Here is a 26534-nt window from a genome sequence, read left to right as displayed (position 1 = left end):
TAAGGTAGACGTGAGGGGTTTTAGACTCCTGGAGACACAGGCCAGTCAGTAAAGTGTTTGCCTTGCAAGCTCAAGACCTGAATTCAGTGCCTAGACCTCATGCCAAAAGGAGACCCAGAGGCACAGTCTCCAGAACCTGGGTAATCAAGAGTGGGCTGCAGTGGAGCATTTATAGTCCCACTGCAGGGGAGGGCATAGACAATCGGGGTCCTCGGGACCAGCCAACACACCACACCACACCCCCCCCACACACACACACACTACACCACACACACACACCACACCACACACACACACTCCATACACACACACACACACACCCCATACACACCCATACACACCACACACACACACACCACACCACACACACACACACACCATACACACACACACCCCATACACACCCATATACAATACACACACACCCCATACACACACATACACAATACACACACACACCACACCACACACACACCCCATACACACCCATACACAATACACACACACACACACACCACACCACACACACACACACACCACACACACCCCATACACCATACACAATACACACACACATTAAATACCAGGATGGGGAATCTCCACAGACTGGTTGGGGAAGGCGTGGGGGGTGCTTTGTTCAGAAGGCGACATTTGAGCAGACTGGAGGAAGAGGCTGCACAGATGCCTCAGAAGGAGCTGTAGGTACAAAGGCCCTGAGGCAGGAACAGTTTCTGGAATAGTCGAGGAACAGCATAGAGATCCATGAAGCTGGAGTGAGAGGGAACGGGAAGTTGAATTCCGAGTCATGTGAGGACTTTGGGTTCCACCCAGAGCAAGGTGACCGCCAAATTTGGGAAGTCGGGAGACGTTCAGCTCTGTTTGCACTTCCGGTGCCTCTGTCCTTGAGCAATAAACCACAGCCGAACTTATTCATAACTACAGAAAGCTGGTGCTTGTACACGTGTAACAGACGGGGGTCTCCGCCAATCCGTGCAGCCGGGCTTCAGTCCCAGGGGCTGCCTGACAGACCAAGCTCTGGGGAGGCATGCTGTCACTACGCCTCATTTCCATCTTCCGAGCGTGGACGCCAATCCTATTCCCTCTGTCGCTGTGGTAAAGACACTGACTAAAGTCAACACGGAGGGAAAGGGTTTAGTTGGCTTGTGGGTTGAAAGGATAAAAAAAAAAAAGTGGTGAAGTGTCGACGAATTTCTAAAAGTCTTATTAAGTAAGAAACACAGAGCCAAATGCAGAGGTAATAACCGAAGAGATCAGAGAACCAGCGAAGAGCCATTGACTAGGCTTATCTTACCACTATGCCGTAGCTTTCCAAGAGATTCCTCCTGTCTAACCGTGTTTTTATTGCCTTCCTGTCCTGCCTTCTCACTGGCTCTAAGCCCAGCCACATCACTTCCTCGTCACTGCCTGTCTATACAGACCTCCAGGTCTCGATGGTTGGTACTGGGGTTAAAGGCGTGTGTCACCACGCTCATCTGTGTCCTTGACCACACAGAGACTCTGCCTGCCATGTGATCAGATTAAGGGCATGTGCCACCACCGCCCGGCTTCTGTTTATGGCTCGCTATGACCTCTGATCTCCAGGCAAACTTTATTTATTAACATACAAATAAAATACCACATTTCAGCACAAATAAAATATCACCACAGTGAAGTGAGCTACCTTTTGGCCTTCCCTTCCAAGGAAGGCCCCTGGGAGAACACACCACACACAACAGAGTTAGTGCGAGAGGTTTATTGGGGGAGGGACAGAGGGAAGGAGGGAAAAGCCTTCTCGAAGTGGGGACATGAGAACAGGCAAGAGACGAGAGCTGTGACTGACACTTTAAGAGGCGTGCGCGCTGCACAGATGAGCATGGGAAAGCGCCTGGCGGCAGATGATGGTGTAAAGCTGTGTCTCCGTGGCCGAGGCAGGCTGGTCACAGCAGCCGGAGCTGACATGGGTTGTGTACTCCATCATCCAGGGAAGCCAGAGCAGGACTCAAGGCAGGAACCTGGAGGCAGGAACTGAAGCCGAGACCAGGGGGGATGATGTTTACTGGCTTGTTTCCCCCATGGCCTGTTCAGCTTGTTTTCTTTGTACAACCTGGAACCACCTGCTTAGCCACAATCCAAACTGATGGAGGCAATTCCCCAGTTGAGGTTCCCTCTTCTGGGTAACTCCAGTTTGTATCTGATTGACAAAAACATAAATGATTGGTGGGTCAGGTGGCTATGGGATGGAGTTCTAAAACTGTTCTGGTTTTTACCGCCACCTGATCCACAAATCATCTATGAGCGTCGCTACGTGGAGTGTCTAAAGGACTTCCTTTGACAGACTGTTAAAATAATCCGGCTAAGGTCAGCGCAGAACGGAGCAGAGCAGGACACGGGGGTAGCAAGTCATGCCAGTTTGTTCTGAGCAGCCGCTGCTAACTCCTCCTGGAGAAGGCTGACTCTTCTCACCCACCACAGCCTGCGCGGAGGAAGCTTGCCTGTCGTGAGCAGTGTAGGAAGAACTCAGCCCAGAGGAAATCCAGGACTTGATTACATGATCCTGACAGCTTTGGGGCTGTGCCGGGTGACCTGGGGTACAAGGAAATAAAGATCCATGCGTAACTGGATGCTCTTTGGAAGCGGAAGAAATTTCACGATGGCTGCCTTCCCCCTTTGTTTTCTAGGAACGGGGAACAAAGGGGAGCTGGATTGACAGCAGTCACTCAGGATAGCCAGCAGAGGGCGACGTTCGGCTACTTTTGTGGTGATAGAGAATCTTGCCCAGTCTGGTGTTTGGTCCGAGTTACAAGTTCCCTTATTTTTGTCTTGTTTCCCCGCAGTCATGGGATGACCTCTCTAATTGCTGCTGACGTTCTGTGGGGATGTTTATGTCTAGGAGAAGCGCTGTATACAGCCGCTGAGCAGAGAACTGCCAGGGCCGTTTTGCTCATGTATGCGTTTTCTCTCATATTTAGAATTGAGCCATGATGGATACATTGGGGAATAAGTTCCACCCGCAAAGGAAGCCATCTAGTCTGAATGGGTCATTTTGGAAAGCTAAGTATCACTTCCCTCATCCTGGCACTTCTTCCCAGAGAAGAGTTTTAAACAACCCAGACCAGACCCCAGAGCGGTTGCAGGTCTGACTGATTTCTAAGAGGTAAAACTGGCACACTGATTTGTTATATATATATATATATATTTTATATATATATCAAATATATATTTATATATATATATAATATATAGTGTGTTATATGTATTATATATGTATTATATATGTTATATATGTTATATAATCATAATATATATATATATATTATGATTCCAAAACCCAATCTTAAAATTCATTTGAGGCCACTTATAATAGAAAGCATGCATATAATAAAACTCTAAACTATTAACACATGAATAAGAAATTTCGTGAATAACGGAGAAGCAACCATCGGATTCCAGTAGAAAACTCAACCCTGGATCAAGGCCAGGGCAGAGAGTAAAAGTGACCCTTGTGAGGAAAACACAATGATTTACTAGCTGTCACATCAAACATGAGCATGAGAGGCATGTCACTTGGTACCAGCTGCCCTCTTGGGGGAGGATAAGTGTTGGCACAGAAAAGCGTGGAGGTGAGTAGCAGGAACCATGACTTCCCCCCCCCCCCCCGGACCATCTTGAACCAAGAGACTCAAGAGGAGATGGGCAGAGAGACAGACTAGGACCACCTTCTTGCAGGAGAAGAGATCAGTCTATTTACAGACCCCAGGCCCTGGGTGAGGTTTAAACTTTGAAGAAGGAATAATTTACTAAGAATAGAGAGCAAGCCCAGGAGTGAGTGGGAAGCCTGGACTGGAGATACAGAGCGGAAACGCAAGGCCAGGGTAAACGTGAGGACGTACCCCCTCTCCCCATGACCCACCTCCCACACTCAGATGTTAGAACTGTGGCTGCGGTTGCCTCACGCCTTCCTTTGACGGAAAAGAACCCCGACTGCAGGGCTTGCCTTTGAGCTCACTTCCAGGGATGAACTTAGCTCACCCAAAGCCTTCTGGGGCCTCGAGCAGAAGACAAAGGGATAAAGAGGAACTGACTGAATACCGCCGTTCTCCTATCAGTAATGTGCAGGTGGTCTGGACAGGCTTGCTAGGCAGCAGCAGCTAACTGGTACAGCCACTTGCTACCTCTTTACATTTGAGTGATTCCCCTAAACTTCCTGGGCCTCAGCTTCTATATTTTTAATGTTATAGGATCCTTACAAGGATTACAGAAGTGAACATATGCAAAATATTTAGAGCAGTCTCTGCCAGATTCAAGTGTTTGCTATTTTTTGAGCATGCCACCAAGCCGTCTGATCCACACTTTTCATACGTTTTTCTGTCATCACAAAAGCTCTTTGAAGCTAATGCTATTTATAGTCACATTTTATAATACAAAGCGAGAGTCTAGGAAATTGAGCAATACACTGATTAGTGAGCCGCAGACATGAGATTCATATCAGTTGCCTAGCTCTGAATATTGCATCATGCTTTCAGTGAGGCTGCCTCTTAAATAGGAACGCACTGTAAATTTTTTTTTTTTAAATCCACACATTCTTGCTTTACTGGAAGTCTAAGCCAGTGCCTGAGCTCATGATTGTTGATGGTTAGTCTCGCTTGTCACCTTGATTGGATCTGGCATTAGCAAAGAGACAGGCCTCTGGGTGGGTCTCTGAGAATGTTTCCTGGAAGGTTCGAGTGACCGTTGAAGACCCTCCCCTGGAGTGGGCAGCATCTTCTAGCCATTGCCAAGACAGGAGAGTTCTGACTGGAGAAAGGCTGCAAGCTTCGCCCACCTGCCTCTGCTCCCTGCAGGTAAGTCCATCTGCCCTGTGACAGCGCCTAACCCCTTACATCTCTCTCCCTTAGGATGGACCTCAGATGTTTAACTTCAGACTTTCTTTTCTTCTCCAAAGCCGTTTGGATTCCAGCACTCCACTCACATCGAATTACCTTGGATCCGCACTTCGTAGTCCCTGGACCCCTGAACAGTCACTTACTCCAGACCTTCCAGATTGGGAAGTTAACTTTTAGCCCTAAAAGAACTCAGGAAATTTTGGCTTAACTCACACACACACACACACACACACACACACACACACACACACACACGAACTGTGTTAATAATTCCAATGTCATCAAAATTTCATATGTTCACCAAAATGAATTAATAAACCAAACAAATTCCAGCCATTATATAGAATTCCACAGGAGAAAGCAGAACTTTCTAAAACGGTGGAGGTTCAGGCTGGAGAGAGGTAGCTCCGCAGTTAAACATGTACATCTGCTCTTTCAAAGGACCCAAGTCGGGCTCCCAGCACCCACACTGAGTGGCTCACAGCCACCTGTAATCACAACTCTAGGGATCAGACTTCTCTGGCCTCTTCAGGCGCCTGCATTCGTGGGCACATAACCACACACCAGTACACACAATTAAATATGTATTAACCATAAGAGTCAGACGAGCCTAAGAAAAAGCATGGTCATGGCCACAGGGGGGCAGCAAAGAGTAAAATATGAGCTAGCCTTCCTCAGCCCTGGAAGCACCGGTCTGTTGCAAGGCTCTGGCCTGATTTGAGTGGATATCGTGTTCTCTGTAGTATGCTGGCTTAATCAATACCTACTGCCTTACATGTCTTCAACAGGGATTCTGGAATGCTCCACAAGCAGCAGAAAAAATATATAGAAAACTGGGGGACGAGGACCTGCGTAAGTCAGGAGTCTGTAGTCTGGCAAAGGAGGGTGATGACCCTTGGCAGCATTAAGGAATGCCCATGTTTTTATTTATGCAAGCATCTACAGCAGTAGAACATGGAGACACAGGGCCTCGTGGCTGGTAAGATGGCCCAGCAGGTAAAGGTGCTTGCTGCCAAGGCTGACCTGAGTTCGACCCCCAGAACCCAAATGGTAGAAGCCGAGAAGCACCTCCTGTACATTGTCCTCTGACCTCCACATGCATGTTGTGGCATGCATGTGTGCAGAGTGAACACACAGGCACACACACACACACAGGCCCACAATTCTGAGCACTCCTGTCTTCCTTCCATCCTTGGTCGTGGCCCTCTCTGCCTATCTCACGCAGACAGATGCCCCCACAAGGTAACAGCTCACCGGCTACACCACACACGTTCCTTCCTCCAGGAACTTGTAGGGCTGTCGTCTGGACCATATGAGGTCAAGGCCTGCCTGTTTGTTCTCATATTTATTTTATTATGTATTTATTCATTTACTTTCTGAGGCAGGGTTTCTGTGTGTAACAGCCCTGGCTGTCCTGGGACTCACTCTGTAGACCAGGCTGGCCTCGAACTCACAGAGGTCCGCCTGCCTCTGCCTCCCGAGTGCTGAGATTAAAGGTGTGCACCATTGCCATCCAGCTGTTCCCATATTCTTGCCTAGGCCCTCAATGTCAGAATCCCGCCTGCCATCACCCAAGAATCCTGGATCTAGGTGTAGGATGTGATTCTCAGGGGTCTTTACTCCCTAAGTATTTGAGCTCTGATCACCCTGGGATTTAGGGGAGAGATGAAAGCAGCCAATAGCATGTCGGGATATATAACTGTATCAACAGTTAACTATAGCACCACATAAAAACATTGTCTCTTCTTTTCAATCGGGATCTCACTATGTAATTTAGGTTATTCTCAAACTCACAATTCTCCTGCCTCATTCCCCTAAGAGCTGGGATTCCAGGCTTTCCCTACTGTGTGCCTGGCAAGATCATCTTTTCAGGTAGTTGGCAAGCAGGAAACAAAGAGCAAGCTTTCAGGAATGAGGTGATCCAGAAGGCAATGGACAAAAGAGGTTGGTCCTTGCAGACTGCCCCCCAAAGCTCAACCCTTGCATACCTTCAGCCACCCACCCCATCCTGTCCCCCAACCGACAGAATCCCCAGAGGTCTGTGACATCACAGGCTCTCCATACCTCCCTGGACCGCCTTCTCAACCATACAGTCTTTGGAGACAGGACGTTACACTTGCATTTTATTTTCATTTCTTACAAGAATATAACACGCTCAAACGGGGAAACACGGGGATTGCATACACTGCTGATACGGGAACCCAGTTCCCTTTGTTAACAATAAATAAATATTAAAACAGTGGGGTGTTCCCCCGACAGCCCTCAGTGGTTCCCAAGGCTTGCAGAGGTAGAGTCTGGTGGGGAGGAGACAGCCAGGCAGCAGTTCCTGCTGAGATTCTCCAGTAGAGGCAAGCAAACCACAATAAATAACGACAGCGACAATAACAGCTGAGACGATCAGCACAACACAATGTAACAATATAGTATACTTAAATAATTTTCTCCTGGAGAAGCCTCAAGTGCAGAGAGAACAATGTGGGCGACCTGGGTCTCCACTGCCAGTTTGGGCTCTGGCGCGGGAAGTCGAACTTACTTAGAATGTTTGTTCGGTAAGACCCGGAGGTGATAGGTGGGTTGATTCGCGCCCCCCCCCCCGGCCCCGCCCTTCCAAGCAGCCCTCAATCCTCCCTGGCTGCACTCCCAGCTTCGGTTCCAGATCTATCTTGGTCCCTGGTCTACCTCTCCCCTATGACAGTGGGCGTCTCCTGTCTACAGGAAAGAAACACGAGGCTCCCCTTCCACCAGGGGGCGTCTCTCCCGTTCCCAGTCTCACAGTCGCAAAGAGAGCTGATTTGACTTCAGCTAGGCTTCTAGGCTCCTCCTACAGACGGGTGCCTTCTCCTTCACTCGGTTGCTGGACATGAGCGGACATGGCCCCGATGGCCGAAGCCTCCTTCCATCCACCTCCCTCCTCTTAGACCTCATCTCCCAAGGCCGTGCAGGCCTCAGTAAGGCCTCCCAGTTAGCCCTGTTCACAGGTGGACCCTGCGGCAAATGTAAAGGACAGGGGGGCCACCCACAGAAGGCCACCAAGAGCACCCAGTCTAGGGTCACGCGAGCAAAGTGGCTTCTTTTTCAGGGCTCATTATTGACCTGGAAAGGGGCTCCCGGGCCAGTTTTTGAGGTATAAGAATCCCATTGGGGGCAAGAATCCTATTGACTCATTGACCCCCGTGAGACCGTAAGGACGAACACGGGAATGTTAAGAAGCCCTACGCTGGGGGACCCCTGGTATCTCTGGGAAGGCGCGCGCAGAAGAGGAAGGTTCCACATTCACAGTTTTTTCTAGGCCCAGTCCAGGAACGAGGAAATCACGAGGTGCCCAAAGCCAACCGTCTTGCAGGTGAGCAGTTGCTACGGCTCTCTCCAGCTCCCGTTCTCAAGGTTCCCAACCCACCCCAGCGTTCCTTTGTGCCTCCCCAGGTCCCTTCCCCGGAGCGCCCCGCGCATCCTCCTGGTCAGTCCTCAGTCACAGGTCCCGGAAGTGAGGAGCCTGTCCCACCCCGAGCCCCCGGCGGTATCTGGAGGAGAGGGAATTCTTCACATCCAGGATGCGGGAAGGTCTGTCCCTTCACTGTCCTCTGGCACTTGTGGGGCAGAACCTGCCTCCCACACACTGGGCAGCTGCTTCAGGGACGGATGGGTGACTCCACCTCTCTCTTCCTGCTGGTTTCTCGGCTGCTGTGGGAGGCTCAAGTATGTGAAGGCTCAGCTGGGCTGCTGCTGTTGCTGCTGCTGCTGGATGCAGAGGTGGAGGTGGCGGAGGCTTGGGCAGCCAGGTCCCGGTAAGCCGGCGACTTGAGGAAGCGCGGGTAGGAGTCCTTCTCCATCAGGGTGCGCGTCTTCCCCTGAGCCACATCGAAGCAACTGGCCGTGGCTGCCTGCACATTGGTCTTGGTCAGCTCCCGGGTCTCATGATCTATGTTCACCTGTGGAGAGCAGGGTAGGTGCAATGGTGAGAAAGGGGTACGCAGCGGCCGGGCAGGGGGAGTCCGGCCGGCAAGTGAGGTCACAGAAAGAACACCAGACACTGAATAAAGGAGTCTCCCTTCCTAATTTTTTTTTAAATTATTTTTATGTGTCTGTGCCTGCATAAGTGTGTCCACCACGTGTGTGCAGGAGCCTGGGGAGGTCTGAAGAGGATGTTGGATCCCCAGAACTGGAGTTAGAGGAGGTGGTGAGCTGCCATGCTGGTGATGGGTTATAAGAGTTCTGGAGGTATAGAGTGAGGTGACCTATGTCCTCTGTAAGAGCAGCAAGTGCTCTTAACCACTGAGCCATCTCTCCAGCCCCACCAGGCAGCTTTTCAGCTCTGAGACAGTTCCCACATCAGACCCACCGGTTGCTCCTCCGATCTCTCAGGATTAACATGAGGTTGTGGTATGCAAAGCCAGACGCTGTGTTCTCCACTGTCAGAGTCCTGACCCCTGTGCTGGACACCTAGGCAATCCTTCCTAAGTGGCTTCCCTCACGCCCTGCAGTCTGCTAACCTCACAGCGGCTGCACTGAGCCCGCTCCGTCAGGGAACATCTCAGCTTCCTCCCCATGCCATTCGAAAGAAACGCTAGGATGACCACATCTGGCCCTCAGCCACATGCATGACCTCACGTCCTGCTGTGTCCCTGGTCCTTCCCTCTCGATCCTCACCCCTCCCTGCTTTGTGTGCCGTTTCACCCCTGCCTAACTCCCATTGTGTGCTGTCCAGACCCCACCTGGCTTACACTGAATTGGTTTACTGACATTTTCTCCCATTAGAATATAACCCCATTAGAGATTTGTTTTTTTCATTGATATATCCTCTGAGACCATAAAAGTGCCTTGCATATAAGTGACACTTAATAAATCTTTATAGATTGATTGTGGAACTATAGAAGCAACCAGAAGATACAAAAGCATGGCATTACTCAGGTATGCCCACCAGGTGGCGCCATGGCTACGGTGTAGATAAATCCAGGAGGGAAGGCTGACTTGCTTTTAAAAAAAAAAAAAACTGTCCCCAAAGGGTGGGGGTGCAGGTCAGCCAGAGCACTAAGCCAGTTCCTGTGATGACTTTGTTCCTCCAGTTGATGTGTTGAGGTTTAAAAAAAAAAAAACTGATTCACAAATGTAGGTACAGAGAGAAGGCAAAAAGCCTGCTGCCCTGGGCCACCAAGAGTCACAAAGCCTAGTGTCTGGTCACTGAGATCCTACCCCTCTGTAACCAAGACCACTGTACTGCAAAACCTCATTCTTCCTCACTGGCCCCCACTGGCCCCCACTGGCCCCCACTGGCCCCGGTTCTCAGCTGGGAAGAGGCAGACGGGGTCTGGCAGAGTCACGGCCAGTGCCGGGACACTGACCTCTTTAGGGGCTTCACTGCGAATGTACTCCTCAAAGATGCGGTGAGCCCGGGTGGCCAGTTTGGTGGCCGATCGGATCTTCTTGAACTCCTCGCAGGCCAGCCAGAACTCCAGGTTCTCCTCGCTGAACTCTGTCTTTAGGAAGGCGTGGAAGGCCGCCACTCCATCTGGTGGGGGACACGGGGGGGAGAGCAAGGAGACAGGTCAGATTAGGGGACAGCTGGGAATAAAAGGAGAAAAGACAGCAATTGCCGCTAATGGCCCTATTTTTAGAATGTAATTTTCCTGAACAAGGCTCTGCCTTTGTGTTCTGAACAGAGGCGGACACACTGGGGGACCGGGATTATTATTACTACTACTATTATTTTGCCCGGGTTTTTTCAGCATCCCTGGGACAGGCTCCAAGCACATGAGCACGCACGTGCCCTTCGCAGACAGACAACAGGGTCCTACTTACTCTTGCTGCTCAGCAAGAAATCGAAGGACTCTCTCCATCCCAGAACATCTTCCGAGAAGCTTCTGCCGAGAGAAGGGGGAAAGAGCAGAGATTTTTAAATTAATTTTTTTTTTTAAGTCAAGAAAGGCATAGGCCACGTCCTAGGCAGAAGTTGCTAATTATCAGAGCTAAGTCCTCAGATTCATACGGAGTCAGAGCAAGCAGTGAGGTTATATAATGCTCAACTGGGCATCCAGCCACAATGCCAGGGGCCCCTTTAGTCCTCAGCCAGCATCCCTAAGGCTCCCTCTTCTGTAACCAAAACTGATTCTGTTCCCCCAGATTCTCAGCTTCGATGTGCACACCTCTCCAATGAAGCAGGAGCTTCACAGAAATTCTCTCTACCTACATCCCAGACCCTAGCACAGCACCTGTACTGCTGGCGTTCAATTAAAAAGGGGGCTTCTAGGCAAGGTGCTCTCTGAATGGAAGTTAGACCCCCGTCTTAGCCCTGTATTCAAGCACAAGGGCACCTCCAGATTAAAGTCCTGTGCACAAGAGTGCATGTCGAGCATGCGGGCCTCTGCTGGGGTCTGCAAAGCCCGGCCTCCAGCACCGGCTCCAAGGAGCTCGGCAGCCACAGCAGAGCAGCCGAGTCTCACTAAAATCTCCAGAGAGGGTGACGGCTTCGGCCCCTCAAGCCTGTCTCCTCCTATTTCCCCTCTCAGGCTCCCTCCCCCCCCCCTCGAACCCCAGGGCTGGAGAGAACAGGACTTACCTCTCTTTGCTATGTTTACTGGTCCACTCGAACTTGCTAATCCCCCCAGTATCCGAGCTCAGCTCTGATTTATGAAGAAAGACCCCCAGACGTGTCTTGAACTCTTTAGCTCTGAAAGACAAACCACGAGCATGTAAGGAGTCTGTCTGCTCTGCCAGCACAGAGAAGTTGGGGGGGAGCGGGGGTCCCGCGAGAACTAACTCCACCACCCCCATAGTTCAGTCCCAAGAAACCTGAGTACACTCGACCATTCCCCAAGACCCTAAAAGCTTTTCTCATTAGCGTCTCCAAGTTCTAGGCCACAAGAGCGGCCCTCGAGGCTGAGCCTTGACGGGTCTTAACACTTTGGGGGCTTCAAGGCGCTGCAGTCGCGCTCCGCTGTCCCCTCTAGCTAAGTTTTCCAAGCCTGACGGTTGGTGGATTCAGGACGCAGTGGTCAGGACGGCTTACACAAACTCACTCCTCTTACCTCTCCAGGCAGGAGTTGGGGAAGGTGGCCAGGGTGCGGCACATGGTTGCGGGCGCAGGGTAGCACGTCGTGGGGAGGAGAAGGGCGGGTTCCGCGGGGCACTGGAAGGCGAACAGGGAAAAGCGAGGCTGTCCCAGGTACCGGACTGCAGAGACCGGGTCTGGAGAGGAGCACGCGCCGGGGCCCGGGCTACCATTGCTTTTATCCCCGAGGGGCGGGGCGGGGCCCCGGAGTTGCCGACCAATAAGAAACTGGGGCTGAGTCTTGCGAGGGAGGAGGCGGGGCGGGGAGCCCGAAGGGCGGGGCGCGACTGGCAGCCCCCAGGGCCTCCTCCCGGAGCGCACGGGGCTGTCCCCACCCCGGAGGTCGGAGACTCAGGGTGCCGGGAGAGGAGGAAGGCTTGAAGACGAGACGCACACCCACAGATTGCCAGGAATTTAAAAAAAAAAAAAAAAAGCCCCGCCGACCGACCTCTAGTAAAAGCAGGAAAACAATTCACAAGTGTCAGGAGGGGATTTGTGGGGGTGGCGGGTCCCGGAGGCAATTAAGAGCTCACAGGAGAGGCTGAGCTTCTAGGGTCACAGAGGACGGGAGCATAGGGTGCATCACAAGAAAAAGTACATCCCCGTTATACTGAACTCTCGCAGGTCAGAACAGGCACCATTCTACGTGTTCCGAAGGTGATGCGAGCTAAGTAAGCTATTCACCCCACTGCCATCACCTCCGCTTAGGAGAGGAAGGGATCAGAGGATCAGAAAACTAGAGACTTGGCCAAGATCAGGGTTGGAAACAGCAGGCATGTGGGAAAACATTTATTTAATGCAATTATAGCAGAAACCTTTGCAACGATGCTAAAAAGGTTTAATTGGTCTATAGTTACAGGGTAAATATTAGTGCCTGAATTCAGATTTGAATTTACCATGTTTTTCCCACTGGAAAGCAAAAAAGCAAGCAGAAACAGCTCTGTGACTGATCAGTGATCCTGAGGCTAAGCAACTCTAGTTCAGCACCCCCATCTCTGAGCTAACAGTAATAAATATGTGCTGCTCCTCACCCTCCCATAAAGGCACCACAGTCTTCCCTATTGACCCGCAGTTCCCTTTGAGATCGGGACTAAGAGGCAGCCGGCGAGGTGAAGGGTAGATATTTGTGGAGTCTCAAATCCGGGTTCTCCTGTATGCTGATGAGAGACCTTAGACAAACTTCATCTTTCCAGACGTTTCCATTTCTTCATGTCTAGCACTGCACTTACTGTTGTGAGGATTCAAGAAGGTTTCCGTTACCTGAGGAAACATTCTGCAGCATTGGCATGCACGCTGGGGAGAGTTCTCAGAACCGAACTGGGAGGAAAGAAAAGCAGTGAGGCTGAACAGAGAAGCGATGTCACACCATTTCAGGAGAGACCCCCAGAGGGTCTTCAAGGACGCTCTGGAGTGGTGTTGGACCTTTACAAATGTCTACATCCGAAGCCAAAGGGCCGGGCCTGACATTAACCATTTATTGGGTGCTGCCGGGCTGAGATGGCCTGACCTGGCTCCAGGTGACTCCTCAAGAACAACAACAGAAACCATGCCACAGAAGGTGCCCACAGACTAGAGAAGGGGATCTGGGTGACATGTCAAAGTACCCACATCAACACGTAAGGTGCTTGGAGCAAGACTTAGCATGTAATCAGCACTCTATATTGCATTTCAGTTTTACTTAGCTGGAATTCTAGACAATAAGAAAAATGATTTTGTGTGTGTGTGTGTGTGTGTGTGTGTGTGTGTGTGCGCGCGCGCGCGTGCTCCTTGAAGTAAAAGATCAAGGAAGGTAGGAAGCGAGGGAGGGAGGGGCCTGGAGATGCAGCTTGGTGGTGGAGCACTTGCCAAGCCCACGCCAGACCTTGGTTTTGAGCCCCGGCAGAAGGATAAGGAAAGAGACAAGGGGGGGGGGGGGGGTCAGACCCAAGAGAGCTCAACCAGAAGGCTGGAGGACATGGAGGGAAGTGTGAAAGGGAGAGCAGGAGGGGAGGGAGGCCTATGAGTTAGTAGCTGTTGAGGAAGTTAAGATGATCGAGTCCAAAGTTAGACACAATATGGGACAATTGGTCGAGTAGACTCCCTCCTTGAGCCAGGCCCTGTGAGGGGTGACCTAGTTAGTCAACACAGTGTACTCTCCGCTGTTTGAAGCCTTTCCCAAACTCCCACGTACTCAATGGAGAGCCAAGGCAGGTAGGATATGGCACCCCTTCCCATCACACTTCTATCTCGGATGCAGTCAATGCCACATCCACATGCCCATCTTGCCAACCTCAGCTCTTGAGGACTTCCTCCCTCACAGCCCCGGGCCTAGACTGGTGCTGGGCCGTGGTTATGTAGGCAGCGGTGAGAGGATGCCTTGGAGAGCAGCCGGGTGTCTCAAGTCTTCAAGTCCATCCAGCCCACCGGGAGCACCTCCTGGTTCTGAGGCAGCGGTGCTCAGCTGAGCTGAGGGTTTTGTTTTGCTTGGTGCTCCTGTGATGCCCACCGACACACTTTTATCACACAGCGGCCAGGCACAGATGTCATCTGTGTTATCATGTGTTATCCATGGCACAGCCATTCTCAGTGTGACAAAGGGGGGGGGGGTATGGATGGATCAGACTCGAATCTCACCTGCACTCTTGCCCGTAATTGAATCAGCCCAGACAGAGCCACGTGACAATAATACTGATTTCTTCACAGACTCCCCTCAAACTTCCATGTCCATTCTGCATCCCTGTAAATAGGCCACGGGAGGCTTTTAATTTCCATTTTTGCAGGCAACAAAACAGCAGTGCCCGAGGTGCCCTTCATTAAGTGAATCCAAACTGGAACTAGCTGAAGCCAGGGCTGTCTCCGGATTCCTGAGCTAGAATGTTCTATTTGATAAAGCAAGCAGAGACAAAGGGATTGATGTGCAACCACAGACAGGCAGATCCGAGAGCACACAGCTCCCTGCTGCAGATGAAGAGCCCTCCTCAGAGTTCAACCTGCCTCCCGGTTGCCATGGTTACCCCTCCAGTTTCCAGACAGAAACTTTTTGAAGTTCACAATGCATCCCAAATTCTCCTCCCAGCAGGTCAGTTCCTATCTGTGATTTCAGAAATGCGACTGACTCCACCGTTGATGTGAATCTAGCCAAGTTGAATTCGCTTGTGAATCGCACTGGCTTTGACAAAAACCTGACCTCATTTTTTGCCCAGCACGTCCAGCACAGCTGCCATCTCTTTAATGGAGGGTGTGAGGACAACAGCTTTGTGGCCTGGGTCATCGGGGATCAGCAATCTGGGCAGAGCTGGGGTCAAGATTAAACATCCCACAGTGTCCCAGCCTGGCCATCCTTTCTCTCCATCAGCCCCTTTCTGTAGTAACAGAAGTCCAGACAGGAGCTTTGTCTAGTGTCAATGGTGTGGTGGTGAATGACTGTAATCTCCTAAAACACACACACACACACACACACACACACACACACACACACACGTCGGTGGGAAACAACAGCTTGTCAGACTCTTCCCTTACCTCCAGGATTTTATAATTCAGGAGCTAGGGAAATGGGTCGGTGGGTAAAGTACCTGCTTCACAAACGTGGGGCCCCGAGTTGGGGTCTCCAACGCCCACCTAAAAAGCCAGGTGCTGGCCAGGGCTGTTAATCCCGTGGCTGGCGAGGGAGAGGTGTGGGATATACTGACAGAGACAGATGGATTCGGGGGCTTGTTGACCATCCAGCCTAGCTAAAACCCAGGCTCACAGGGAGAAAACAGAAGTCCATCCCTGGAGGAAACGGCAGGATGCTGCACTCATCCTTCCGTCCCACGATTCTGTCTCCCGTATCCTCTCTCCACCCGACCCCCCTTACTTGCTCCTTCCATTCCTTTCTCTCCACTCACATTTTCCATTTTTCAGTCCTTGCCCTGAGCTGTTGTGTCGTCACTGGCTCTGGACTTTTCTGCTTCCTTACTTCCTAGTCCCCTGTGTCTACAATTCCCGAGTGTGGCTGTGGAAAGCCCCGGCCTCTACTGAAGTCCCTCAGTTAATCTCTGAACTCTGCCATCACCCGCAATCCTTCCCAGCCCACACTTCTCCACCCCCATTTGCTCCTAGAAGATCCTGGCTCTCAATTTGGGAGGGAGTCCAGGGCTAGCATCCTGTAGTCGGACCTTTAGCTTCCAAAGTCTTGGTCAGGGAATCATTGAGTCCTGAAGACCCCAGCTCCTCCCTGTCCTCCAGAACCCTGGCCCCTGTTAGATGGAGCCTGGTTCTCTGTGTTTATGCTTCCTGGTTTCTGGCACATTGGTATGAATCTTCATAACTACCAAGCATGGTGTTTATGGTTGGGCACACGTGAGCTTGTCTGCCAAGCTACGCTGTCTTCCCACCACCACAGTGGACCGTCCACCTGCCTCCAGCCTCCTGGATTCCCCCTGACTGCCAGTGACCAGGTTTCCTGGCCTCTCCCCATGCTTGCTCACCCCATGGTGACTCCGCTCACCCCATGGTGCCTCTGCTCACCCCATGGTGCCTCCGCTCACATGCCTGCCCACCGCCCTGCAGTTGTAGTGATACATTCCTTGGCAGACTGAGTCAGCCGGTGGCATCCACGACCCCATTTAATCCTAATATTGCCATTTCAAAACTGGGAGAATTACCTAAGAGTTTCTAAACTTCCTCCTCTTCCTCATTGTGGCTACCCACCCTCTTTTTCCTCTTTTCTGAGAGCGCCTCTCTTCCATTCACCAAGACTCAGAAACAAATTTTAGAGAAATCTAGATTTTCCTCGGGTCGGCATTTTCCAAGGCCCTGAGAAGTCATTCAGAATGAAAGATTCTAGAAGAGGGAGTAACTGAGGCCTGGCATTTGCAAGTGACTGAGAAGCACGGGGTTGGACCTCTGGTTCTAAGACTGGGTGTAGAGCTGTTTTTCATCCCAGAACTTCGGAGTCCTGCAGGTTCTGGGTGAGGCCATGCTTTGTTTCAGGCAGGAGCCAAGCCTTGAAGGACCCTAGCACCCATCACCCTGGGGCTGGAGTAGAGAAGGTATTCCAGCCGTCCCCAGCATCACCCCTCTGCCACCCCCTACCACACACACACACACACACACACACACACACACACACACACACACACACACACACACCAACAGGAACTCCAAGCAGGGTGCAGCACTCTCTGAGAAAATGGCCAACAGCCCACGGCTGCACCAGCGGCACAACAGAGATCCAGAACAGGTGAGAAGACAGCATTGTTCAGCTCTCAAATTGGGGGCAGCAGGACTCAAAGACACTCACAGAGGAAGGGCCCACGATTAACTGTTTGTGGCCCACCCTAGAAACTCAGCCAATTAAACCATGCCCGGTTTCAAGGACACTTAGCTCTTCTTGGTGGGAAGCTTGCTTAGGCAGGATGGAGATGATCACAAAGATGCTTCAAACCCCGAATCTTGATGCCCTGCACCATATCCAACACGATGTACACTCGCTAAGTACCAAATCTACGAATAAACAAAGGAACAAGTCCCACAGACATAGAGAATGTAATACCCTTGGAGAATCACTGTCAACCCTACCTCCCCAGGGTCTTTGAGTTGCAAGCATTCTCTGCTGAACTCACGCCAGGCAATTTTCTGGAAATGGGTCCCAGAAGGGCGAGATTATGCAGTGAAATTTAATGCTATGCATGCCCCTAACGTGGACTGCCACTGTCGCTTTTGGAGTCTCCTGGAGCGCAGTAAATGGAACCAAATCTGCAGGAGGAGCAGACAGCAGGGATAAAGCCAGGAACAGGACACGGAGCACACCTGGAACCTGCATGAATTCTCCTTGTCCCTCGAGGTCCCTAGTACAAAAACTCTCAGCACATCTCGCCTCCTGCCTCCTTCGGGTCCCGTGCAGGGAGGGGCATTCCCAAGATGCCTGCTTGAGGATCCCAGCCAGCCAGCTCTGTGTTGAGTAAGGGGGATTTTTAGTGGCCTTACCAGCCTATCATGCATCAGTACTCCAGACTCAGCCAACACTGGACCCCAGATGTGTCCAAAAGGTCCAAACCCACAACTATTTAATGCTGATCTCAGAGGAGCTTGGGGCTGGGCCCTGGCTACCACTCTGGTCATGTCTCCACGTTATCCTAAATTACTCCTAGACCTCAGCTGGGCCATGAGGACCCCCCACACACACCCCGGAACAGCAATCCCCAGCATATGAACACCAGTGACGTTTCCCGACATCATGCCAGAGGCACTGGAGGGCTTTGCTATGTCCTAGGAGTTAGGGACCCTTTGTGCAATAACCTCCCCCCCTATTTTGAGCCGCTCTCCATGAGCCCCCTTGGTGACAGGGGAGGTGGGATGTGGGGATGTGGGGTTTCACAGAGGCACAAGTTCCATAGGCCATCAGAGGCTCCACACGGCCCCTGCATCAGCCACGATACTGGGACAAGTTGCAAGCAAAACGTGCCTCTCTCAATGCGCCCACAACACCTGAACAGAGGGAGAGAAAACGTGGATGGATGTGTGAGCAGCTGGGAGGCTGGGTCTGGCAGCAGGGGAGGGGGGGAGGGCGGGAGTGAGCAACAGGAACAGGTGGTCCTTTCACGAGCTCCCAGGCCATCCGCCCCTGACACAGCAGCTGTCCCAGAAACAGGCCCCAGGTGGACCGAGGGAGGAGCACGGCAGGGGGCCCGTGATGTTTTGCAGAGAAAGAAATGAGCTTTCCATAATGGGCCCCACACATCTGAGCAGGGGCAACACGCGGGGAGCTGTGTGACTGGGCCTCTCTCTCCCCCACCCACCAGCAGGCAGCTGGCTCAGCCGCTGCAAGCAAGGCCGCCAGGGAATCTTCTGGATCCAGAATCCCCGGGCTTCTCAAACTGCCTGGCTACAGTAAGAACAATGGTGGCTGCGAGTACTTACTGAGTGCTGCGTCTGAGTTCTCCATGCCTGCTTCCCACAGTCCTACAAAGTCCCGCCCCCAGCCTCTGAAGAAGGTGCAGTGATCGTGGTTGACAGGTGGGGAAACTGAGGCACGGAGAGGCCAATTGAGGAACAGACAGAAGGACCAAGCTGTGATTGACACCCCCAGGTCATCGGGTTCCACTTCCATTTCAGTCAGCTACTCACTCTGCAGACTACACAACGCCCCCTCTCTCATTGTCCCAGAAAATTACTTCTTGCCCTGAGCTCCAGGGGGGCTCCTACCATCAATGTGTTCTTTCACGTATACTTCTAGCAGGTCTTCCCTTCTCAGAAGGGGCCAGAGGGAGCTGAAGAAAATGGCTTTCAACTTCCTAAGTGCAGTACACAGAAGGGCAACCCTGTTCATCATTCTAAAACATCCATTCCCTCTACACGTGATACTACACTCTGAAGCCCTCTCTGGGAGTCTGGAGTTTCATCTAGCGCTCACTGTGGCCTGTCCATTAGGACTGGTCTTCTGTCCCCATCTGTGCCCTCTGTGAGGATACAGTCCAGGATTCTGACCTGGACCCTCATCTCTGCTCGACTCTGGCCTCCGCCAGAGTCAGCTGCTATGGTTTCAGCACAGACAGCAAGTATGCTGATGGGTCCCACACCTATGTCAGCCTCTCCTAGAGTCCAGGACCTGTACCGCCACCTGGAAATCAGAAGTCTTCCTACTTAACCTATCTGAAGTCAATTCAATGTCTTAGACGCATCACCCCACACCCCACTTCACTGGATCGGAGGCATTAATGAATGACATTAGTGCCCCTGTTTGCCAGCTTTTGAAAGCCATCTCAGGTGTGGTGGCACATGCTTGTAAGCCCTGTATTCTGAAGGAGGGACAGGAGACGTTTAAGGTCACCCTTGGCTATATAGTGAGTTCAGGGACAGCCTGGGCTACACGAGACATGGGACCCTATCTCAAAATAATGGAAAAAAGGAGAAGGGGAGAAGATTCAGAATGAGGGAGAGAAGGAGGGAGGGAGGGAAGGGAGGAGAGCAGAAGCTGGAGGGGTGAATGGGTCTTATTTACATTCTCTCCACCACTACCACCACTTTCTAGCCAGTCTCCAGGATCTCTCGGCTCCCACCTGGCCGCTGGATTCTTCCCTTCACCTCAGCTGCCACTGTCCCCAGCCTCTTTAATCTCCTCCATCTCCATCTCTCCCATGCAACCCACTCTGTCACCAACATGGTGTCCTCTTGTTCTCAAGGTCTCCAGTTTTTTCCACCTCCCCAGAGTCACACTGAAACTCCGTTATCGGCACACACACACAGTTCCTTCACAATCGGGTCCATCAGTCATGCCTACCTCTTTTTCCAGGTCCCTCGAGGTCATTCACCTGTTTTCATTTACACAAAGCCTTACTGCTACCTGGAGTGACCCTCCCCTTTTTTCCAATAAAGTTCCATTCATCTGACCGGACCCTAGCTCCAAATTCACCAGTTTAAGCGTTCTCATTCTTAGAAGATGCATGAAATGCTTAAGAGTGAATTTGATTTGATCTGTGTGCATGTGTGAGTGCAGCTGCATGCTTGCTGAGGTGCATGCAGAGAGGTCAGAGGACAACCTCCCATGTTGCATCTCGATCCCCACACCTTGTTGGAGACAGTCTCTTGCTTGCTTGTCACTGTGTCCATCAGGCTAGCTACCCCTAGGAAGTTGCAGGGGTTCTCCTTTCTCAGCCTCCAATCTCTTCGTAGGTACAATGGGGTCACAGATGTGTACTACCACGCCTGGCTTTTTGACATGACCTGTGAGGATTCAAACCTCAGGTCTTTGGCTTGTACAAGAAGCGCTTTATCTAAAGCTGAGCTATCTCCCAAGCCAGGGGTGAATTTTATATCTTACTTCTTTTCAAATGCTACAGCTACATATGTCTACATACATGCATACATTGGTGTAAATCCATATCTGCTTTTCTGTATTTCAAGAGAAAAAAAAAGGCCACTATGAAAGTGGTGGGGGAGGGGCATTGTGGAGTCTGAGTGATAGACATTATCTTCACCCTCACTGTATGCTTGAAATTCTCTCTAATAAAAAGCTGGTGGGAAGACTCCTGTATTGCCCCCTGGCAATGCAATTTACCTTTCTCTCCTTCCCTAACAGTGCATACTTGCCGACAATTATGAGCTTAGAAACCTTCAACAGACTAGTTCCTCTCATGAGGCTGCGCTTGAGGAGACACAAGCCAGAGGCCTGAGACTCCGCCCGGGGTTACCATACATCAGCCCTTCCTGGCTTCATTCATGGGCAAGAGAATACCTCGCTCTCTTCTGAATGAGTTGTGAATGAAGTAACACGGTATAAAACACGGAAAATCTACACTCTGTGACGGCTCTGTGATTAACTGGCTGTGTGGCCATGAGCAATCACTAACCTCTCTGGGCCCGGGGTTTTCTCATTAGCAAACAGGAACTGATAATGGCTGTTTCCGCCAACAAATGGGGGTGGGGGGAGTCGTTGAAAGTACTCTGAGAAATAAACCTGTGTGTTAACTTTATTTTTGTTATTAAAAATAAGAAAGACTTTGTCCTGACCAATGAAAGATTCTGAGTCAGTTGTGAGTGTGTTGGGGATATGGGGGAGGGTGTTACTTTCTTGCATGAAGGATGGGAATTTCCACTCCGCTGGAAGTAGTACACTCCGGCAGCTTGGGCCTCATTGTCTCTCACCCCCTGCCTCCACCCCGCCTTTCCTTTTCTCTAACCAAGAGACAACTGCTGGGAAACACGGCTGGGAATCTTAAAATAGAGCAACAGATATCTTCAGCTCACAGCCTAGGGCTGTGGACTTGGGCAGGACTCAACAATTGGCTCACGTGGCCCTGTGCTCCGGAAGAGCCAGCCCATGGAAAAAGTATCCACATGCCTTCCAGAAAAGGGCCATCATCCAGGATGCCGTGTTTGGCTTGGCTGCCGGTCCGAGGCCCTGCTGACCGAGATGCTCTGGCCCTGATAGTCTTGTGCCTCGGGGGACCCGGCTCTCAGAAGGTCCAGCTCTTCCTGGAAGCAGTAGCGGTTCCTACTGGAAGAATGGGGATACGAGGGGCCCCGGGTCAGGGTAGGGATGAGGGGTCCAAAACTCAGTTCTTTAGAAGGTGCTTGACTTCGGGCCGAGGATCAAACACGAGCTGTTTATGTAACTAAACACGGATGAATACACTGTGGGCAAATGGAGAGCCACCTGGACGAGTGGACCCAATGACCCCAAAGTTCCCGACTGACAACCTTTCACCCTGATTCCTAGGGAAAAAGTCGCTACCTAAGTGTGTGTTTTGGGGGGTGAGACCATAGGACAAAACTAGTACTCCCCTCCCCCACCCACCCCCCCCAAAAAAACCCTATTCTCTCACCTGAATGTCAATTAATCAGGCATGAGTATGGTGCCGAGCCTCCCTGGGTACATCGGTGCCTTTGATTCTCACGACTGTGGTGCACGGGAAATACTCTTATCCCACTGTAGGAATAGGGGAGGCGCTGAGACACACGGAGTCCTACCGTGTCCCCATGACCCAGCCAGGATCCAGAGCCGGTCACTAGCCACAGCTCCCGTGGGCTCCACGCACGGCTCTGCCAAGCAGCCGGCAGGCCCTGCCCGAGTGCACCGGTCCACTGACCCACATTCTCAGAGAAGCTGGGACCGAGGAAGACGGGGGAAATCTCAGATATCGCTAATAGTGAATTATGGACGCCGTAAAGAAGGCAGAGTGGCTGAGCGAGGCGCTCTGTGGAGGGCACCGAGGGAGTTTCTGTGGGTAAAGGAAGAAAGGGCCTTTTCTCTAGCTCGAAGAAGAGTTTGGGGTACCCCACAAAATTCTCAGGGTGTTTCAGAAAACAGACAAGAACAAAGAGAGGCCGTTGAAAACCCCTCAACAAACCCGCTTTGATGAGGCACAGCAGGAGCCAGGGCTTTGGGCTCCACACCTAAGCCTCCACCACACCGCACAGAACTCCCCAGCCGCCCCGACAGACTCCGCTGCCCCTAGAAACCGGATGCGGATGCGGTGGCCACCGCTGTCCACAAACTGGATCCTCCACCATGCCTCCTCTTTGAACTACCACCTCCTGATTTACGCGGCCCATACTGCTGATGCAAAGTTGAAAATCTGTGCTGGGCAGACGACACACAGAGGCAGTCTACTGGGTACGCAGACCAGGGCCAGGGGATAGACGACACTGAAAACCATCCACTCATCATTCATTCATTCATTCATTCATTCATTCATTCCTTTATTCATTCATTGTGTGTGTGTTTTGAATATGCTTGTGGAAGTTAGAAGACAACCTTGGATATTAGTCCTTACCTTTCACCTTGTTCGAGGCAGGGCCTCTCTTTTCATTACCAGGCTTCCAGAGAGTCTCCGGCCTCCACCTCCCCACTTGCTGTGTAGGAGCACTGAGATTATAGACATGAGCGATATTGGTTTGGGTGGGTTCTGGGATTCGAACCCAGGTCCTCATGTTTGCACAGAAAGCGCTCTAACCACTAAGCCATCTGCTTATTTTCTGAGGTGGAGTCTCCCTTATGTCTCAGACTGACCTCGAACTCCTGATCCTTCAGCTTCAGCCTTCCAAATATCGAGATTGTGACCATGGGCCAACACACCTGGCTCATCCACTCCATACTAGACTGCACCCATCCTCACCATACTTACAGTCACAACCTCGTTTGTCTAATGCAGCTCTTTCCCTTCCCTGGGTTGAATTACAATAAATTCAATAAAAATGGCCGCTACTGATTTTGAGCGCTCATTAGAAGGCAAAGCCTTCAAGATACCATGCTGCTTTGTGCTCTCCACTTCCTGATGCAGAATCCAGGGCTTTGGGACACAAAGGAAACTGCCCAGGCTCTTTGAACCAACAGGCAGAGTTTAAATACCAACGGTGCTGGATGGTTTTATGTTACCTTAACACAGGCTGGAGTCATCTGAGAGGATGGAACCTCAATTGAGAAAATGCCTTCCTAAAATGGGGCTGTAGGCAAGCCTGTAGGGCATTGTCTTCATTAGTGATTCATGTGGGGGAGCCCAGCCCATGGTGGGTGGGGCCACACCCTGGGCTGGTGGTCCTGGGTTCTATAAGAAAGCAGGCTGAGCAAGCCGTGGTGAGCAAGCCAGTCAGCAGCACTCCTCCATGGCCTCTGTGTCAGCTCCTGCCTCCAGGTTCCTGCCCTGTTTGAGTTCCTGTCCCGACTTCTTTCGATGATGAACAATGATGTGGAAGCGTAAGCCAAAAAAACCCTTTCCTCCCCGACTTGCTTTTGGGTCATGGCATTTTGTCACAGCAAGAGAAACCCTACCTAGGACACCAACCCATGCTTGTAATGCTCTCAGCATGTGCCCCCATCCCCCCCCTCAGGGGCTAACAGGAAAAGCAGGCAAAGCATCAGCACAAAAGCGTCCCCACCTCCTCCTCCAGAAGTCCGACCCCATAGGAAGCAGGAACAACAGTCCGCTCCCTAAATCCAGAGGAGCGGACTGTTGTTCCTCCTTCGCTCTTCTGGATTTAGGGCCGCAGACTCTTCCAGCCAGTCACCTCCAACATGGACTTCTGCAGCTGTCCAGCCTGCCAGACAGACAGCTGGACTCCAAGTGCCCAGCTGCCACATCCACCCTCTGAGCCTGCACATTTGAAACCTCCAGAAAGGCCCTCTGGGGTACACCACAGGACAGGACTCAGGTGTACACAGAGAGACCATGACTCACGGCTGCTCAAGAGTTGCATGACTGAATGGTTCCATGCTCTCCAGTTTTCACCACCGTTGTTGGTCTTCAGCTACTTTTCAGCTCGTGGATGCTGGGTACTCCATCTTGATGCTTCCTCCCCATGCCTTCCCTTCTTAGCAAGCAAAGATGTAGAAGCCAATAGTGAGGTGGACTGTGGAAGTGCAATATTAATGGCGTCCCAGGGGAATTCATCTCATAAAGTGGGGGAAAAATTCCGTTTGATATGAAAGATTATTCTCTAAAATATTTCTATCACGGATTGGATTTTTTTTCCTTTTGATTTTTATTAATAACATTGCATGCATAGTGGGTCATCTAGTAATAATCAGTACTTCAAAATGAGTAATTCAGTCAGAGACCATGGAGAGAAGAGAACAGTGAGAACAAATACTGATTTCTGGGTCTTTCTATGATGGGCTTAATCGTGATCAGCCCACTTCTTAGGACTCAGTTTCTCTCCTAGCAGTATAACATAGAGTCATTTGCATACTTGGTGAGGCAGTTGGTGAGATTCAAATTAAGCTGTCTGTCTAAGGTCCTGTGGGAATCAGCACAAGGTCTTATTAGAATGCAACCTGCAGGCGTCTGTAAAGAGAGCTGACTTTGCCTGGGGTAGGATGCAGAGGTTGGCCATCATCACCGGCCAAGTGCCCTCCCCAGGGCTAGGTGTCTATCTTCCCAGAAGTGTCCCAGCTGAGTCACTCCTAGCAAGGAGGTCTGGCACGGCATCATTCGCTTTCTCTAAGGCCAGAGCGACAGAATGAGCAGATGGCTACAAGGCTCACAGTGCTGTCCCTGCTGCTGCTGCTGAGGTTGCTGCAAGTCAACACAGAAGTGTTTCCCCTGGCAGCAGACAGCTGCCATCGTAGGTGTGAACCAAACGTGGAAACCTCTGGAGATTTGTCTTTTGCTTCTAAGAGACACAATTTAGCAGAGTTGTTGAAAATACGGTGACATGGTGCCTCGGCACCGAGGCTCTCGGGGCCGTGGAGGAGGGGGTATGGGCTGCTTCCCAGCAGGACTCAAATGCCCGTCATGTAAATGTCCTCCCGTGTGCCGACTTGTCTCCACTTGTCTCTTGTACACCCAGACACTTAGCTAAGACTCCGACTAAATCTCCAGAAACGCTGAGACTCTGCCTAGAGACCTCCAGGCAGACTGGAAGCCAACCTAGTTCTCACATCTCTCAAGATTTCTTTCTCAGGAGGCAGGGGCAGGTGGATCTCTGTGAGTTTGAGGCCCGCCTGGTCTACGAAATAGAGTTCCAGGCCAGCCAGAGCTACCTAGTGAGACTCGGTCTTAGGGCTGGGGGTGGTGAGGGTGGCTTCAGAAGAATCACACCTGAGTTTCGTGTCACACCCACACGCCACTACTTCTTGAGTTAGAAATCTGGTCCGTGTGCACATAGGTACCCCCACGTATGATTCCTAACCGGAACCACTGAAATCCTCTCCAGAAAGGTCTGCAGTTTCTAAACCACGTGTCCTCTTTTTGCTTGTAGGACTGATGTGTGACGTCAGCGAGTGGAAAGATTATACAGAATCCTCCAGGGATGGACACAGGCTAGACCAAGAATGTAGAAGCTGTGGGCAGCTCAGGAGCTTACTGTAGCCTATCAGAACCCCCTCCCCCCTCTTCAGGCCTGGGAATTTCTTTTATGCCGCTGCTATTTGCTACACTTGGTGTTAGTTTATATGTAAATGTGTATATACCAGTTATAAGTCTCATCTGATGAATATGTTTTATCTCCCCAAGCTCATTTTAATTTCTCAGCCAGAGCACTCATTCTACAGACTGCTAGTTCAAAACTTACCTTCTTCCCATGATACTTCTCTATGACTGGTGCCTGCTGGGGTTGTATGTGTTGCTCTGATTGGTTGATAATTAAAACTGCATTGGCCTATGGCAGGGCAGGATGGAGCCAGGCAGGAAAATCCAAGAGAGGTA

General features: G+C 51.2%; 1 protein-coding gene across 1 annotated transcript; it reads right to left on the bottom strand.

Annotated features, from left to right (window-relative positions):
* Positions 1–6993: 6993 nt before the first annotated feature.
* On the bottom strand, positions 6994–12095 carry Rgs16 (regulator of G protein signaling 16). The gene is made up of 5 exons (XM_006979917.4): positions 11906–12095; positions 11437–11547; positions 10680–10741; positions 10223–10389; positions 6994–8812 (listed from the first exon to the last, which is right to left on the bottom strand). Exons 1-5 carry the CDS (start codon positions 11947–11949, stop codon positions 8576–8578), a joined length of 621 nt encoding a protein of 206 aa, XP_006979979.1. The 5' UTR covers positions 11950–12095; the 3' UTR covers positions 6994–8575.
* Between the last annotated feature and the right edge of the window lie 14439 nt (positions 12096–26534).

The sequence above is a fragment of the Peromyscus maniculatus genome, chromosome 11 (genome assembly GCF_049852395.1).
Source record: "Peromyscus maniculatus bairdii isolate BWxNUB_F1_BW_parent chromosome 11, HU_Pman_BW_mat_3.1, whole genome shotgun sequence".
Taxonomy (NCBI): Eukaryota; Metazoa; Chordata; class Mammalia; order Rodentia; family Cricetidae; genus Peromyscus; species Peromyscus maniculatus.
This window is presented reverse-complemented; position numbering and strand designations above follow the sequence as displayed.

Bases quoted from the DNA above. Each gene is read 5' to 3' on its own strand.
- Rgs16 (XM_006979917.4), bottom strand. From the start codon at position 11,949: ATGTGCCGCACCCTGGCCACCTTCCCCAACTCCTGCCTGGAGAG. The intron at 11,548-11,905 runs GTAAGAGGAGTG...TTTGTCTTTCAG, and splicing joins CCCAACTCCTGCCTGGAGAG to AGCTAAAGAGTTCAAGACAC. The intron at 10,742-11,436 runs GTAAGTCCTGTT...TTCTCTCGGCAG, and splicing joins AGTAAACATAGCAAAGAGAG to AAGCTTCTCGGAAGATGTTC.